Source organism: Monomorium pharaonis, chromosome 9 (assembly GCF_013373865.1).
Source record: "Monomorium pharaonis isolate MP-MQ-018 chromosome 9, ASM1337386v2, whole genome shotgun sequence".
NCBI lineage: Eukaryota > Metazoa > Arthropoda > Insecta > Hymenoptera > Formicidae > Monomorium > Monomorium pharaonis.
Window position 1 is genome coordinate 5,738,006 of NC_050475.1, and position 15,122 is coordinate 5,753,127.

Genomic DNA, 15,122 nt, shown 5'->3' on the forward strand with positions numbered 1-15,122 from the left:
GTATATTAAGATTATAGTAATGCAAGGGATCATATTTTTTTACACTGATAGCTGTCAAAATCAATTTCGTGACTTTTATATCATGATTTTGAAATTATAATACTATCCCGGCGATAGATTGTAATTGTCGATAATTAATATTATGATGAATCATCACGCTGATCTGTTTGCGTAAGATTCATTGGCTTCAGTAGTATTTAGTTATAATAGTAGTATTTAATTGTTAGAAATATTCGTTTCTGATATCAGATATATTATATAAAGCGTACCGATTAAAATGAAATACAGACGTAGTGGAGAATAAATGAAACTTCCTTTTAATCTATCTCCGAAATGAATCTAATTTGTTCGGTTGAGGCGATAATTACTCGCGAACGATTCCGAAACGAATTTCAGTTTACAAAGAAATGCGGGCAAGGCCGTATCATTAACGGAATGCAGCCAAGTTTATAGTAGATTCTATTAGCCAGAATTGTGTAATTCAGCGTAACTACCGGCCCCGCGACTGCAAGTAGCTTCGAGAGGCAATGCATGCATAAACTGAGCTATGCATCGTATGTTTTATCACGGAACAGAATGTTAATTATATACTTTCCTTTGCGAAAATAACCCTTAGCAGTGTCAAACTCGATCAAACGTTTTAGTTAACAGACAGAGCTGCAGTTAATTATATAATTGCACGTTTGGAACAGAGCAATAGTCAATTTTATCTACATATCATTATGTCATATCTTATGTAAGACTTCGACTTTTATTATATGAAATACCAATAGATCTCGCATTTTATATTAAAATAGAAAATTTTTACACATAGTTTTCATAGACAGAATATATACAGATGCATATACTTGTGTAATATGAGATACATGCATTAAGTTTTGGACTTATAAATTTAACTTATTTATTTTATTTATATTTTAAATTTTATAAATTGCATATTGAACAACAATTGTACATACATAGATGATATACATAATTTTTTTATTTTTATACAAAAAATATACTGCAGAAGACTTTGATATTATATTTCTATCTTGTTTTATATTTTATTCCGTATCTATGTGTCATGTTTCCTTTTCTTTTTTTTGGCAAATGTAAAGTATGGTATGCCAATAAATGTTACGATATTTGATTTTGACGAAATAATTTACGATAATTATTTCAACAAAATGCAATTATACGTACATTCTATTAGCTCGCGATTGGTGATTGGCGATTGGAGTACGTGCATCAGGCCAATCTCAGTCGATCGCATTTTAGGCACTTGTACTTTCTCGCAGCGGGACTTGTTTCGTTGGCTAGGTGTAATACGCGAAGGAGACTGCAAGTAATTGTGGCAAATCGTTCGTTCTAGCCTTCACCCACTTTCTCTTTCATAGACCGAGTTTAAGTTAACAATCGGATCTAAATGTGTCGAGCCAAACGTGTAATGCAGCGGTGATATCCGTGTTTCGTTATTTACAACATATTACAAGAGTACTTTGAACCCTAAAACAATTTTCTCGAACTATATATGTATATATAGAATTTACTCTAGCTACGCACTATCTACTTACGTTTTTCTATATGTCTCTGATTTATTGATTTTTTATCATTTTTTGTAAAAATGTCGAAATAATAATGATTTTGAATTACAAACTATTAAAAATTAAAAATAAATAATAATGTTTTACATTTAAAAGGACATTATTTTAATAAAAGTCTTATTTAAAAATTGACTAAAGCTTAAATATATTTACAGTAAAAATTAACTTCGTATGCTTTTAGAATGAATAAAAGTGTAATAAATATTGAATATTATATATGTAGATAATAATTTCTCATTGATGAATTAATGAAAAATTTACATACAATCATACACATTTTTCCCCATTAAAAAAATTATATTACATACGTGTATCGTGATAAAATATTCGGGAAGCATCGATTAACGCTGAAACTACAAGTGAACTTAGTTATCGAATTCGTAGCAGTAGACTTAGGCACTTAATTGGCAGAGAAAGTTCCGTCAAATGTGGCGTGCACTGTAATTAAACGAGCGTTTAATCGCGGTAGTGCATTTCTGAGAGCTATGGTTTGTCTCTTGAGACCATTGCGAATAACCATAATGACGTTAGGCACGACGCGATGAAGAAGTACATACGTGCGTTATTTCCGCTGTGCGTTATATCACTTCTGTCGAATTAGCACATGTTTAGAATTTTATTGTGATTAATTAGGTTTTGGCCGTTTTTTTAAACAAATTCTGAAATTTTTAACATTACAAAAATTCTTAGATTATAATATTACATTTTTATGGAGGATAGTGAAAATTTTTTTTAATTAGAAAAGATTTGAAGTGTAAAATGCTAAATAAAAAAATGTTTAATTTCACGGAGAAAATTTTACAATAAAAAATACTATGGTAAATAGTAAGCGCGGAAGCAAGAAAGTAATTTTACTATATTTTTCATTAAATTATCATAGTATTTGCACTATGGTATACCTAATTTGCAGAAACTTCTTTTTAAAATTTGTAACTATTATTATACATAATAATTTTTACTATAAAATTTTTTCTATAGAGATTATAAATTAAAATTAAATAAAAATTAATTTGTATGTTATTACTACGTTATAGTTATCTGAACTACATTGCTTTAATTTATTTTTAATTGCGTGTTGTTTTACTGTCACGTTATTAAGCACGTATTTATATATCATATAAATATGCGACCAATATAACATTAAAGTTGAATTTATCATTGACATAGCATTCATATCAATATTTTATTGAAGAAGCTTGTAAGGGAAATCACGCTATCAGAGTTACGACGTACCTTACTTTCGAACAAGTCTCGCTCTAATTTGAATCATACATCATACGCAGGTGATGAATGTAACATGTAACTCATTATCATAACTCATATAAGAATACTTTTTAGTTAAAAATTATATACATAGATGTATGTTTAAAAAAATATATATGGAAAGAAATATTTTTTTAATTAATAGCAAAATATATTGATGTGAACAAAATTTACTTAATTTCTTACATTTTCACAAACGTTACATTATTACGTTATAACTTTATTAAACATTTGAGTGAATTTGTCAATGAAATGATTTTGTTTATACAGTCCCTTTGCTATAGGAAGCGGATGACATTCTTGCAAAAAACCTAGTTGCCTTGAACACTTACAGACATAATAATGTATATCTCCTTATGTATTTACATGATTTATTATATTAAATGCAATTTAAGACAAATTTTAAGAGATTTACTTTATATAGTCGAAATCAATCGTTAAAGAAATTAATTATTGAAAATCCTTTTAAGAGTCCTGCAGGTCCTCATTACGGCTGTCTATTGATTTACGTAAAACAAAGAATCGTAAAAGTATATTTTGTCTATATATAAATGAGAATAGTTGATAAAAAAACAAAAAGTAATTTTTTGCTTATAATATTGTAATTCAGTATATTGCAGTAGTAGTTTGCTATTGACAATTTGATTACTGTGCAAGTAAATATTAATCAGAGTTAAACAGAGAATATAAGATGAGTCGGGCTTATTGATAGTATAGATTACATTTTTGATGATTTTGACTAAAATATCAGTTCGTTCCGGATTCTGCTTATCGCGGATAAACACAAATGATCGTGCAATAAACTTTCTCGTATAATTTATCCTCAAGCGCAGGAATAAACCACAGCTTCTTAGGTAACAGTATAAATCAGGCTATTTAATTTGCTCTTTGTTTCTTGCGGCCGATTCTTGTCAACCTATCCAAAAAATTGTCAGACATAAACATCTATAATAATCGTTTTACTTTCACCGAACAACGATATAGCGTGACTTAAATTTTGACAAATGTGCATGCTTTCTTGATGAGATGTACTTTTTCTTTCGTGAACACGTATCGAAATTATTTCCTTTTTGCCAATACATGGGCTCGGTCATAAATATTTATCGCCATTTCTCGAATAAATGTAAGAAAATAGTACATTACTAAAAGAATATTATTTTTAATAGTATTTTTAATATTTGGAAACATTAGTTAATATATTAACTATGGCAAAAATTTTCAATCAACGTTGTTATTATAAGTACTATTACTAAATAGAATTGAGATGTTATTTGATTTATTATTTGCTATCGTAATTCAAATAAATTGAAAGTTTTAAAAGAATTTTTAATATATATGTTTTTTTATCATAGCTCAAAATTTATACAATTACATTGTATTATTATGCTTAAATGTTCAAAATGTATTACACTGACAAAAAAAATTTTTGTTTTAATAATTGTACTATTCAAATAACTATTTATTCGAAATATTTATTTTGGTCAGTATACGATGTAATAATAATTTGATGAATTATTTTAAAAATTTACAAAATTTTATAATTTATTTATATGAAATTATAAAGAAATAGCGCATGTAATATTTATAAGGTATAGAATGTTTATGTTTATACTCGGAATAATACATTTTGATCTAAGATTTAAGAGAGAAATTTGCATTAGAAATTTTGTCGGTGAACACTTTTTTCGCCATCACATTTGACTTACATATCACTGCTCAAATAAAGATCACTAAATGCAATATTTATCATCACAGGGTATGCGAATGTTATAATATACGCACATAACATTTTCGTATTTGTTATTTTATAATAACATAATATGTTTCGGAAGTAGGAATTATTTCACATTTTCGACTTTCTATAATGGGATATCGAACCGTTAGTGCCAAACCACTTAATTCTCCCGCAATTGTTACATAATTTCAAGTGCAAAAGAAATTTTATAGTTATCGGTTGACCAAACCAAACCAGTGAAAGGAACTTTTCTTCCGTATGAATTATTACGAATGGCGCCTCGTTTACCGAAATAGCTCGGACAATCAGTGCGGAAATACAAGTAATCGTAAAGTAGGGACTTAATTTCAATTACAGAATATATAATGATACTTATTTTAAATTTATGATCAAAATAAAATATTGCATAATCAACATTATGACCGGACACAGAGATTTAGATTAAAAAGTTTTCTAATTTTGTCGTTTTGTAAAGAAAGTAAATCGTTTACAGTTATGATACTTACAAGCTATAAACTATGTAATGTTTGGCTGCACTTTGAATTTATTGCGTCCGGGATAAAGCAAAAAGTAATTACGTTTAATGTAACGTTTCTATTATGATAATTAACTATTAGTAATAGAAAAATGCATTTTATAAAAGAAATGTTTTTTTTCTTTGATTACCATTCTTGAATTTGTGAATTATGAAATATATATTTTGTTATTTTTTTTTAATAAATGTACTAGTTCTTATATAATTTAATCTTTTATTTCGATTTTAAAAAGCTAAATATCAATAATGATAAACAATTATTAATTTATCGAAATTATAGTTTTTACTAAAAAATTTAAAAAATTAAATAGTTACAGATCTGAAAATAATTTTATTAGGTTATTACAATAATTATGTAAGCTTAAACTGGTTGTTAGTATGTCCAAAGTTCTTTCCAGCATTGTTTGAATTTTTTTTTTTTTTTTTTTTGATCCAACAAAATTATTTTTCGATCTATATTTAGTTAAATTTCTAGATACTTTAGCAAAATTGTTCTATCTATATAAAAAATAATGACAGTATCTATCAGGATTTAAAAGCGAAAATTAAAATATGTCAAAATTGCAACGATGAAGTGATTTTTAAATTAATATATTAAATGTTTTAATCTATCATATATAAGATCATGTGTAAGTTGCACGGTGTAACACGTGTATATATTCAAGAGAGATATATGAGGTCAAGAGATTATTATTTCTTCTATATTATTATATTAATAATCTATCTTTACTACATTGATTTTATTATGAAACCAATGTTACGATTATGTTCGAGTTCATTGACTATAAGAAAAGCGGAAGGTCAGTAGATTGAATCATCGGGACACAAAGTTACAACACTATTTCTAGTTTTAGTGACTCTGACAAATAATTGTGCTCTTGCGCGAAATTTGAGTTCTCTGTATAATAAATGGGTCGGCTATTTTCACGCGAAGCAGATTAGTCTACGACGACGTGAGAATCGCGATATAACTCCGTGACGGAACATTTTAGATACCTGATTTGGTCAGATTTCTCACAGCGTGATTGCACATGCCGCGACGTTTATTGCTGCACTTATTATTACGTGGTTCATTTTCAGAACGGAAATGCCACTGGTCAGACAGCTAGTGATCGGTGTGAACGATTGCGGACATTTGTTTTAGTCGCGTGAGTCTATTTTTTATTCGCAATCATGTTTTGTTTTGTAATGTGCGAATCCTACTATATTAAAAAATGAAAAGATATTAAAATCAATGAAAATTTCTTATACAAATGCATTTGCTTTTAATTAAGATAGTATATTTAATTTTAACTGTAAAATTATTTTATTTCTTGATAGAGAAAAACAATAGTTATAGTATAGCCTGTATATTATTTACACTTTATATTTGTGCAATTACACCCAAGTATAAGAACAAATAAATATACTCTCTAAATCGTAATCGTGGATATTCACTGATTCGCAGTGACATACTTATAACTATGATAATCAGTGAATATTCACTGTCTTCCAGTAATTTTTACTTTAGAATTAGTGTATAGTCACTGAAAGATCAGTGTATTTATTTCACTGATTGATAATCAATAAATGATTATAAGTATATTACTGAAAGTCAGTGTATTTCCATAGATTTTGTCGAGTTTTTACTGATTGTGATTTAGAGAGTAATAATAATGTACTATAAATACTATAAATAATATACTAATATACTATAAATATACTTTTTTTTAATTTGCCTAAAATCTTTAAATTTTTTTTCAATAAATTGTAAAAATATTTTTTACAAAACTATATACAAATTGTTTTTTTTTTTCTTAAGCTTTATTTAAAGAACTACAATGTAGTTATTAATTTTACATTTATGATGTAAATATGATGTCGGTATTTATCTCAATAATTATTTATTATTTTATACCCTGGAAATAGGTAAAAAAATAAGAGAACATTCTCTCTTAAAGGAACATATATATAATAAGGAATTTTTAATTATAGAAAAAATATTTATTTTACAACACGTTTACATATACGTGGAAAAACGATCTTTATCGCAGATAATGACATTTCCACTTTTTTAATTGACTAGAAGAAGACTCTTCTTTTTGAATTGCTAAATTTAATGCTAATGAGATGACACAATTAGTCTGAATCTGATTACTGAACGTTATAGCATTGCATAAATTATATTTGAAAGGTAAAAGAAAGTTACAATTTTTCCAAATAATCTCATATTTGTTAGGAAGTTACAGAATCTGCTATAGTGATGTAATTAATGTCAGTTAAGACTTATGAAGAAAGTAGCGCCTCATATACTTGAACGCGACGCGCTACTTCGTACACCGGGAAATATCGTTTCAGGCGCAAGGCACTTGCGTGTAAAAAGAAACAAGTAACGCAATATTTCTACGTATAGCTTATTATATACGGTTTATGTTACATATTGGACCTCTCCGTTATACTTTCATGTGTAAAGTCTCGAAACGAAATCCTGTAATGATATTCGTGGGATGGGAAATTATAACTTTCTTCGCGTCGTAATCAACTAGAAACGATTGGAGCTTTGTACGCGTACACATTTTCTCATGACGAAGAAATTTTTATCGCTACTTTATTTTGCACGGATGCAGTTTCGATTTATTCAAGACACTCCGGGATTTCCATTTGCTCTCGATATCGTTTGGATCACGTTGTGATCTTCATCTCGCGCGATGAAAGTCACGTGAACGTTATAACCAGCGATACCACGGATGAGAGCGAACGTCCAATTTCTCACTCGGCCGTAGTTTAGTGGTTTGCAGAAGCGCGTATCTGGATGATGAAGAAGGAACGCTCTCTCTTTGACGGTCGTTGCCAATTGCGCGGCTAACAATCAGCCTTCGAGTGCCCATCTTCATTATCGGCTTGCTTTTAGTCGTCGCCTCCTGTCATGACTTCCATAAACTCTGAAAGCGCGCAAAATGCGAGCGTTAGCGTAATCAACGACGCCTCGCATTTCCCGCAGGCTACAAACTTAGCGAACCACCCAAGTTGAGAGACTTATTGAACATTCGATCGACTTTGCTATTAGTGCCGGTTATGTTAAGCTGACGTTGACGTGCGCGAAACGAATTTACTTGGCTCGGGGCTTTGTAACTCGAGCACATTTTAAATGAACTACTTGGCTTTCGGAGCATGTCACATGTTATCGTATTCCGCAAATCACTCGCAAATCGTTGTTAGATTTAATTTGGGACATTTCTTGAACACATTTTAAATGTCGTTAGTAGTTAAGGATGTGCCGTAGTTTTTAATGACATCGTGATATTGATGAAAACTAACATGATTATAACACTGTATCTCTAGTAAGAGCTATTTTACAATATATATGACATTTGATAGTAATAGTAATATCGATGTTTTTGATAAACGCAAGATCTAATGCTATACTCTATTAACTTTAGAGTACTACTATGGGTGAATTTTCATCCAGGAGCTTATTCCAATTACGTGCTATTAAATGCTAAATTAAATATTAATAGCAGCGTTGAGAGTTTGTGATTTAATCTATTCTTCTCTTTAGTATACCTAGTTTAGTAGTTCTAAACAATATCAGATTTACATTACGTTGCGTAGGAAAACACTATTAAAACCTAAACGACATTCAAGACCTCTAATTTTGCAGGCCTGTTTAATTATATCAATTTATTTCACTAAAAAAGTAAACGAAATTATTTATGTATTAGTTGAATATTTGTTAATAAAGAGGCAAAGGTCACTTACTTCTTTTACCTCTACATTTAACATTTATATCTTTTTTTCTATATATTCTATCTCATCGGTGATTACATTTTTGGAAGAACTTTTTTTACTTTTAAATACTAATTCTTTAACAATTTTGATTAAGGGTCAAGTTACAAAGAAGAGTTCGTAGAGATGTTCTAGAACTTAATTACAATAATCTTACTAAGACAGTAAACATTAAAATTTGTTACATAAAAATTTATTACTTAAGTTATTCTACCATTTTATTTCTACCATAATTTATAAAGTAGACATAAAAAAAGTGTAAAACTGTTCAATTATTTGGATGAATTTTTACCCAGAGTAGTAATAACATAAGAAAAATATGAGCAATACTCTTGGTTTAAATTAACTTGAAATACTTTCTTTAATATATTTAAGAATAATTGTTAATTGAAAAATAAATTCGAAAAATTAGTTTAACTTGGTTAGTCTCTTTGATATCTGAGGTTAATAACCAACACACACCACGAAATAATAAGAAATATATGTATAATGAAAATACCATCAAAATCGAGTGTTCCTGAGCCGTCAGCGTCGATCTCTTCGATCATCATATCGAGTTCTTCTGGCGATAGCTTGTCATCGAGTTCGTGAAGGATATCGCGAAAAACAGCGGTAGTTATGTAGCCGTTGCCCTCTTTATCATACAATCGGAATGCTTCGCGTAATTCTTGCTGCATCGCTTCCGTATCCTCTTCTACTAAGAATCTAGCAGCCAGCGTGCAGAATTCTTCAAACTCGAGTTCTCCAGAACCTGTCAGTGTGAATGAGGAAACGTTGAGAGAATGCGATCGTGAGAAAATTGATAGAATATATTTTACTTACCATCCTCGTCGACTTCACTAATGATTTCTTGCAGTGTAGTCTCGCTGAGTTCGTAACCTAACATGGTCAATATGGTGCCTACCATGTTGGTACCGATACTGCCCTTCTTTTCGTGATCAAAGGCATCAAAGGCTTTCTTCAGCACTACGGAAAAGCGATAGCTTTATATTATCTTAAATTTTCTATTACAATAAAAAGATAATACTTACGGGCCACCTGATCTTTGGTTAAATCGTCCTAAAATTATAAGAGATATTTAATTATTGATTTTAACCAACTATTAATTTACTAAAAATAAAATTATTAAGAAGAATATTTTAATAATAAGAGCAAATAATTTTCTTGCGTAAATTTATTTACATTTGCTTATTAAACTTATTATCTACTTTTACAGTATTCAAGCTTGATTATAGAATTATCATTTTTATTTAATTTAATATTTAATATTTAATATAATTATATAAAAAATAATATGAATTTTATTTATAGATGTAATTTTATGTTTTCTTGGCTGGGAGATATTAAGACTCAATAAATTATTCTCGCGTTTATAGAAAATATTTGACTTGCCATAGCGATGATTATACTACACTCGCTGCTCGTGGTACGTTGGCGCCGACAGTTTATCCGGGTATGCACCAGATTCTGGCGGTGAATTTCTGTTTTAAGTGATCATAACGATGAGCTTCTGGCACGTGATTGACTAGGTAATACCTACATCCCGAATCTAGTGGTTTTCAAATTCATCGAGGACGTTCTCCCCACTCTATTTTCTCAGGTGCGTTTTATCTAATTATGCAGAACTTGTGGCATCACATTTAATTTAATTTTGAAAATTATCCACCAGTTACACGTTCGATTTGTCAACGGTTGCTCCAAATATTCTGACGTTTCTACGTAGACAAAATTAATGCGAGCATATCGCACGCGATTCGTCTTGATGCAAATAATTAATTATGATATGAACATTCGTATAACGTATGACATTCAAATACAGCTGTATCAATTATATTAAAGTTTATTTTACGCATTAGTAACGAAACAATTTAAATTTATTAATGACAAATTAACAATTTTACATATTGAGTTACATGTTTAGAGATATATTAAAATTAGTGTATTTATGTGATATTAAAAATAATTGTGTTAAATATGTTGCATTAGATACATAAAAAATATATCTTATTTATTTCTAGATTTATAAAATTTTTTTATATCTTAAATAATTATTACAATAGATATATTCAATTTTTTAATATATTTTTAAATAAATTGAATTTTAATTTGATGTGTATTGATATTGTGTGTGAGAGACTCTTAACTTTTTCATAAATAATTTGTTATATAGTACGTATTTATTATAATCTGTAATTTGAATTTATTATTAATTTTATATGAAGAACTTTAATAAGAGTTGTCTCTAAAAGGCTGTAGTACATTATAACTTAAAAATATATAAAATATTATTAATGCACTATGAAAATTTTCTTCGAGATGGCGTTTTGATCAAAGCAAACTTAGTGTCTGATAATACGAATTTTGCTAATATTTATATACGTATTTTCACAATTCTTTAGTAAATTTATTCTTTCGATTTTTCTTGAAACCACGCTTGAATTGTCTCAAGTCTTTCCTAATCAGATCACGGAGACCTTTTATGTTTAGAGCTTGCACTACCGTTGTCAAGACCACACAAGCAGTTCACTATAAAATTTTGTAATATGTCTGAACGGCAGAATTTACGAGCGACGTAATGTGTGACTGTGTGGATGTAACAATAGACAGAATTGGCGCATCGCCGGGGGATTCATTGGTGATGCTGAGACCCAAGACGGTTTTGTGCAATAATTGTGCACGCTTTATTCTTAGACTCCTAATTATAAGCTCATAAAGCCCGTGACTGCTATTATATTTAGGCGATTTTACCGTTCAGAATATAGTTGCTTGCCGTCGCGTGCATTGTCGAGCTCTTTGGTACACGTGCCTTTGCTACTTTTTCGACAAAAGTTCACAATGGATTACGCTATGTACGAAGTGTATAATGCCACGTTTAAAGCGTGCGAAACACGTGCAAGTTCTATTGCCAACACGCGAGCATATTTTCAGATGCGACTTCTTGTATTGAGAGTAATTATATAATTATAGATTTTGTAGAATATGAAGTAACATATACATTTTCTTGTAAGAATTAAATTTAGAAAAATAACGTTATTCTTAATATTTATATCAAGACATTAGCATTTTTAAAAATTGGGATTCAAAATTTAATAGAAATTAAAATTTTATTTTTTTATTAATTATAATTAATAAATTTTGTTTTAAAAATAGTGAAACTAAAAAATAATAAATATTACGATTATATAGTTATTATATGTTATATTTTCTTGAAATGTCTCTCTCTCTCTCTTTCTCTCTCTCTCTCTCTCTCTCTCTCTCTCTCTCTCTCTCTCAAAAATGAAAAAATAATCCGATATCTTATAAAAGCTCGATTAGAATTAGTACCTATATTTTTTTAATAACAATAGATATTTATTATATTTAATTGACATATATATATACACATATTGTATTTTAAAAAATTTAATAAATATTTAAAATACTATAAATTTAACTAATGTATCTTAAATATACATGTTATGTATATTTGTATAATTACATATACATTGCATAAATATATATTATAAAATTTTAATATCTGATTAAATTAACAAAACAAATATTAATGCTAAGTAAAAATAATACAATAAACAGGTCAATATATCGAGCCAAAACAAATTTTCCTAATACAATATAATGTTAATTTAATAAATTATATTGTATTAGAAAAATTTGTCTTGGCTCAATATATTAACCTGTTTATCGCATTATTTTTGATTAAATTAACATCTAATGGGACTTCAGTGTCAAAATCCTGACATAAAAAAGAGCAATTTTGCAATCTTAACAAATTAGTAGCTACAAATTTTAAAATACTGATAATAATTATTATATTTAAAATATTATTTCATATATACTTTCATAGATCCTGAAATCTTTCCTGTTATATTTGACACATACACACAATCTAAGAATTTTTTAGGCTTTATTTTTTATTTTTTATTGAAATCCTTGATTTGTATATTTTATAAAAATATTTTACAACACTTTTTTTTGCACAAATGATAAACGAGCGAATTTATACTTTGCTAACGTCAACTTCGAAGAGATTTCGGCCTCTCTGTTTATACAGGCACACTTGTTGTCCGATACGTGGGCGATCGACACGGTGCATCCGTATGGTGCCAAAGCCATAATTTATCCTGTCATGACCTCCATGAATTCTGCAACGTAAACGCCGGGTTAGTCAGGTATGAAGACGAAGACGGAGTGGATTAACACCTGTGTATCACGCAAGATCTCTCACCATCGTAATCGAGTGTGCCAGATCCGTCAGTGTCCACCTCCTCTATGATCATGTCAAGTTCCTCCGGAGACAATCCGTCGTCCAATTCGTGAAGAATGTCTCTGAAAACGTCGGTAGTGATATAACCATTCCCTTCCTTATCGTACAATCGGAATGCTTCTCGTAACTCTTGTTGTATCGCTTCCGTGTCTGTCTCTTCTTCGAGAAAACGCGACGCTACCTGACAAAACTCCTCGAATTTTAACTCACCAGTTCCTAAAAATGGAATTTAATTTATTATTTTTGTTTATTATGTATTATATTATAGAATATTATATGTCGTCAGTTTTTAATTTATTATACATATTTTTTTTTAAATGTATATATATATATATAATTTCTGGAATTTTTTGACAGTAAATGACTATCGTGCATTTTTGGATATTTTCTAAAAATGATCTAAAACTCCATATTTTTTAAATGAATTTTGTTTTTAAAAAATTTGTTAGGAATTGTAATATAAAATATTAAATATTAGATGTAAAATATCATTATTTTATAAAGAAATAGCTAAGCGACTTTTTTTTTAATAGATTCTTTTCTTTCTACAATAATATTTACCCCAGGTATCAACCTCCATAATAATTGCTGAGAGCTCTTCTTGTGCGACTTCATGACCAAGCATACCTAAAATTGTGCCTACTTTGTCCGTGGTAATACATCCTTTTTTATCAGGATCAAACGCGTCGAATCCCATTTTCAACTCTACACAGGAAAATTGTTTTTTAATTTTTATCCTGAACGTGTAGAGAAATGCGCTAATTATAATCGTTAATAATTTTAAATTGATCACAAAAGTATATATTTAGTAACAAAAACAATGGTACTTTAATAGAAGCAAGTATACTTACGAGACACTTGATCTTTGCTAAGTTGAATTTCTTCCTATAATTGCATAACGAAATATTTAATTAATATATAAATAATTGGAAATATATTAAGACACACAAAGCACTGAATGAACAACTGTCTGCAATTATTTCTGTATAATTAATTCGAGCAATTTATAAATACATATAAATTTACACATAAATTACCATGTTGTTAAAGTTCGCTTTTCTAGCAAAATTATTGAATTAATTACTAGATCAAACAATTAACGCGGATTCCTTTCCGATGCAGCTAACTTACTCCACTGACGAAAAAGTTCTACTGAGCCGTAGTAAACTAATTAGTAGCACAATACATATACTATAGCTACACTACTACAATCGGTGTTAATAGATCAATCATGTATCGAACCGAACTCGCTATAAAAAGATTTTTATTTAAGGCGCCTTCGTGACTGTCTCTGCACGAAACAATTAACGAGTTGAAGCAATTGAATAAACATTCGAGTTGTTTAAATTGATATGAGAGAGAGAGAGAGAGAATTAATATTACATAACATTATTAATTATTATAGGTACGCGAACGCAAATAATATTGCTATAATATTTACATAAAAATTGTAATCCTACATTTTTTAGTAAAAAAGTAATGTAACATTGGACATACTATACAATTATTGATTTTTATGTATACAGTTTTAAACTCATATAAATTTATTTATTGAAATAGAATTTAAAGATTTTTTGTTCTTAGAAAATTATAGATATATTAACAGAGATCTATAGGAATTTTAAAAAATTCTGTATTTTAGTTAATTTTTGATATAGGCTTTATTCTTCCGTTTATGGAAAGCTTGAAACTAATATTATATAAGAATTACAAATTTTGTGTGTGTGTGCGTGTGTGTGTGTGTGTGTAATTTATGTTAAATGCATTTATTATTTAATTACAAAAACATGAATTTTTTTCATGAAAAATTTTGACTGTTGTCAAATTGATTGAAATCACGAAAACATGAAAAATTTTTTCCAATAGATGTAATTAATATTTGACTTGTATTCAGAGGTAAAATCTAAGGAAGAATTTGTAGCATATCTGATGTTATCTTTGAATGACGTAGATGATGGTTATAGTAAAATGATT

At 28.7% G+C, this 15,122-nt stretch overlaps 2 protein-coding genes across 2 annotated transcripts; both read right to left on the reverse strand.

Moving 5' to 3' along the window:
* Nucleotides 1–7,080: 7,080 nt before the first annotated feature.
* Nucleotides 7,081–10,386, reverse strand: LOC105836203 (troponin C, isoallergen Bla g 6.0201). The gene is made up of 5 exons (XM_012680074.3): nt 10,277–10,386; nt 9,916–9,943; nt 9,707–9,850; nt 9,384–9,635; nt 7,081–8,040 (listed from the first exon to the last, which is right to left on the reverse strand). Exons 1-5 carry the CDS (start codon nt 10,277–10,279, stop codon nt 8,006–8,008), a joined length of 462 nt encoding a protein of 153 aa, XP_012535528.1. The 5' UTR covers nt 10,280–10,386; the 3' UTR covers nt 7,081–8,005.
* Nucleotides 10,387–12,777: 2,391 nt separating this feature from the next.
* Nucleotides 12,778–14,556, reverse strand: LOC105836204 (troponin C, isoallergen Bla g 6.0101). The gene is made up of 5 exons (XM_036291966.1): nt 14,186–14,556; nt 14,000–14,033; nt 13,710–13,853; nt 13,110–13,364; nt 12,778–13,026 (listed from the first exon to the last, which is right to left on the reverse strand). Exons 1-5 carry the CDS (start codon nt 14,186–14,188, stop codon nt 13,001–13,003), a joined length of 462 nt encoding a protein of 153 aa, XP_036147859.1. The 5' UTR covers nt 14,189–14,556; the 3' UTR covers nt 12,778–13,000.
* Between the last annotated feature and the right edge of the window lie 566 nt (nt 14,557–15,122).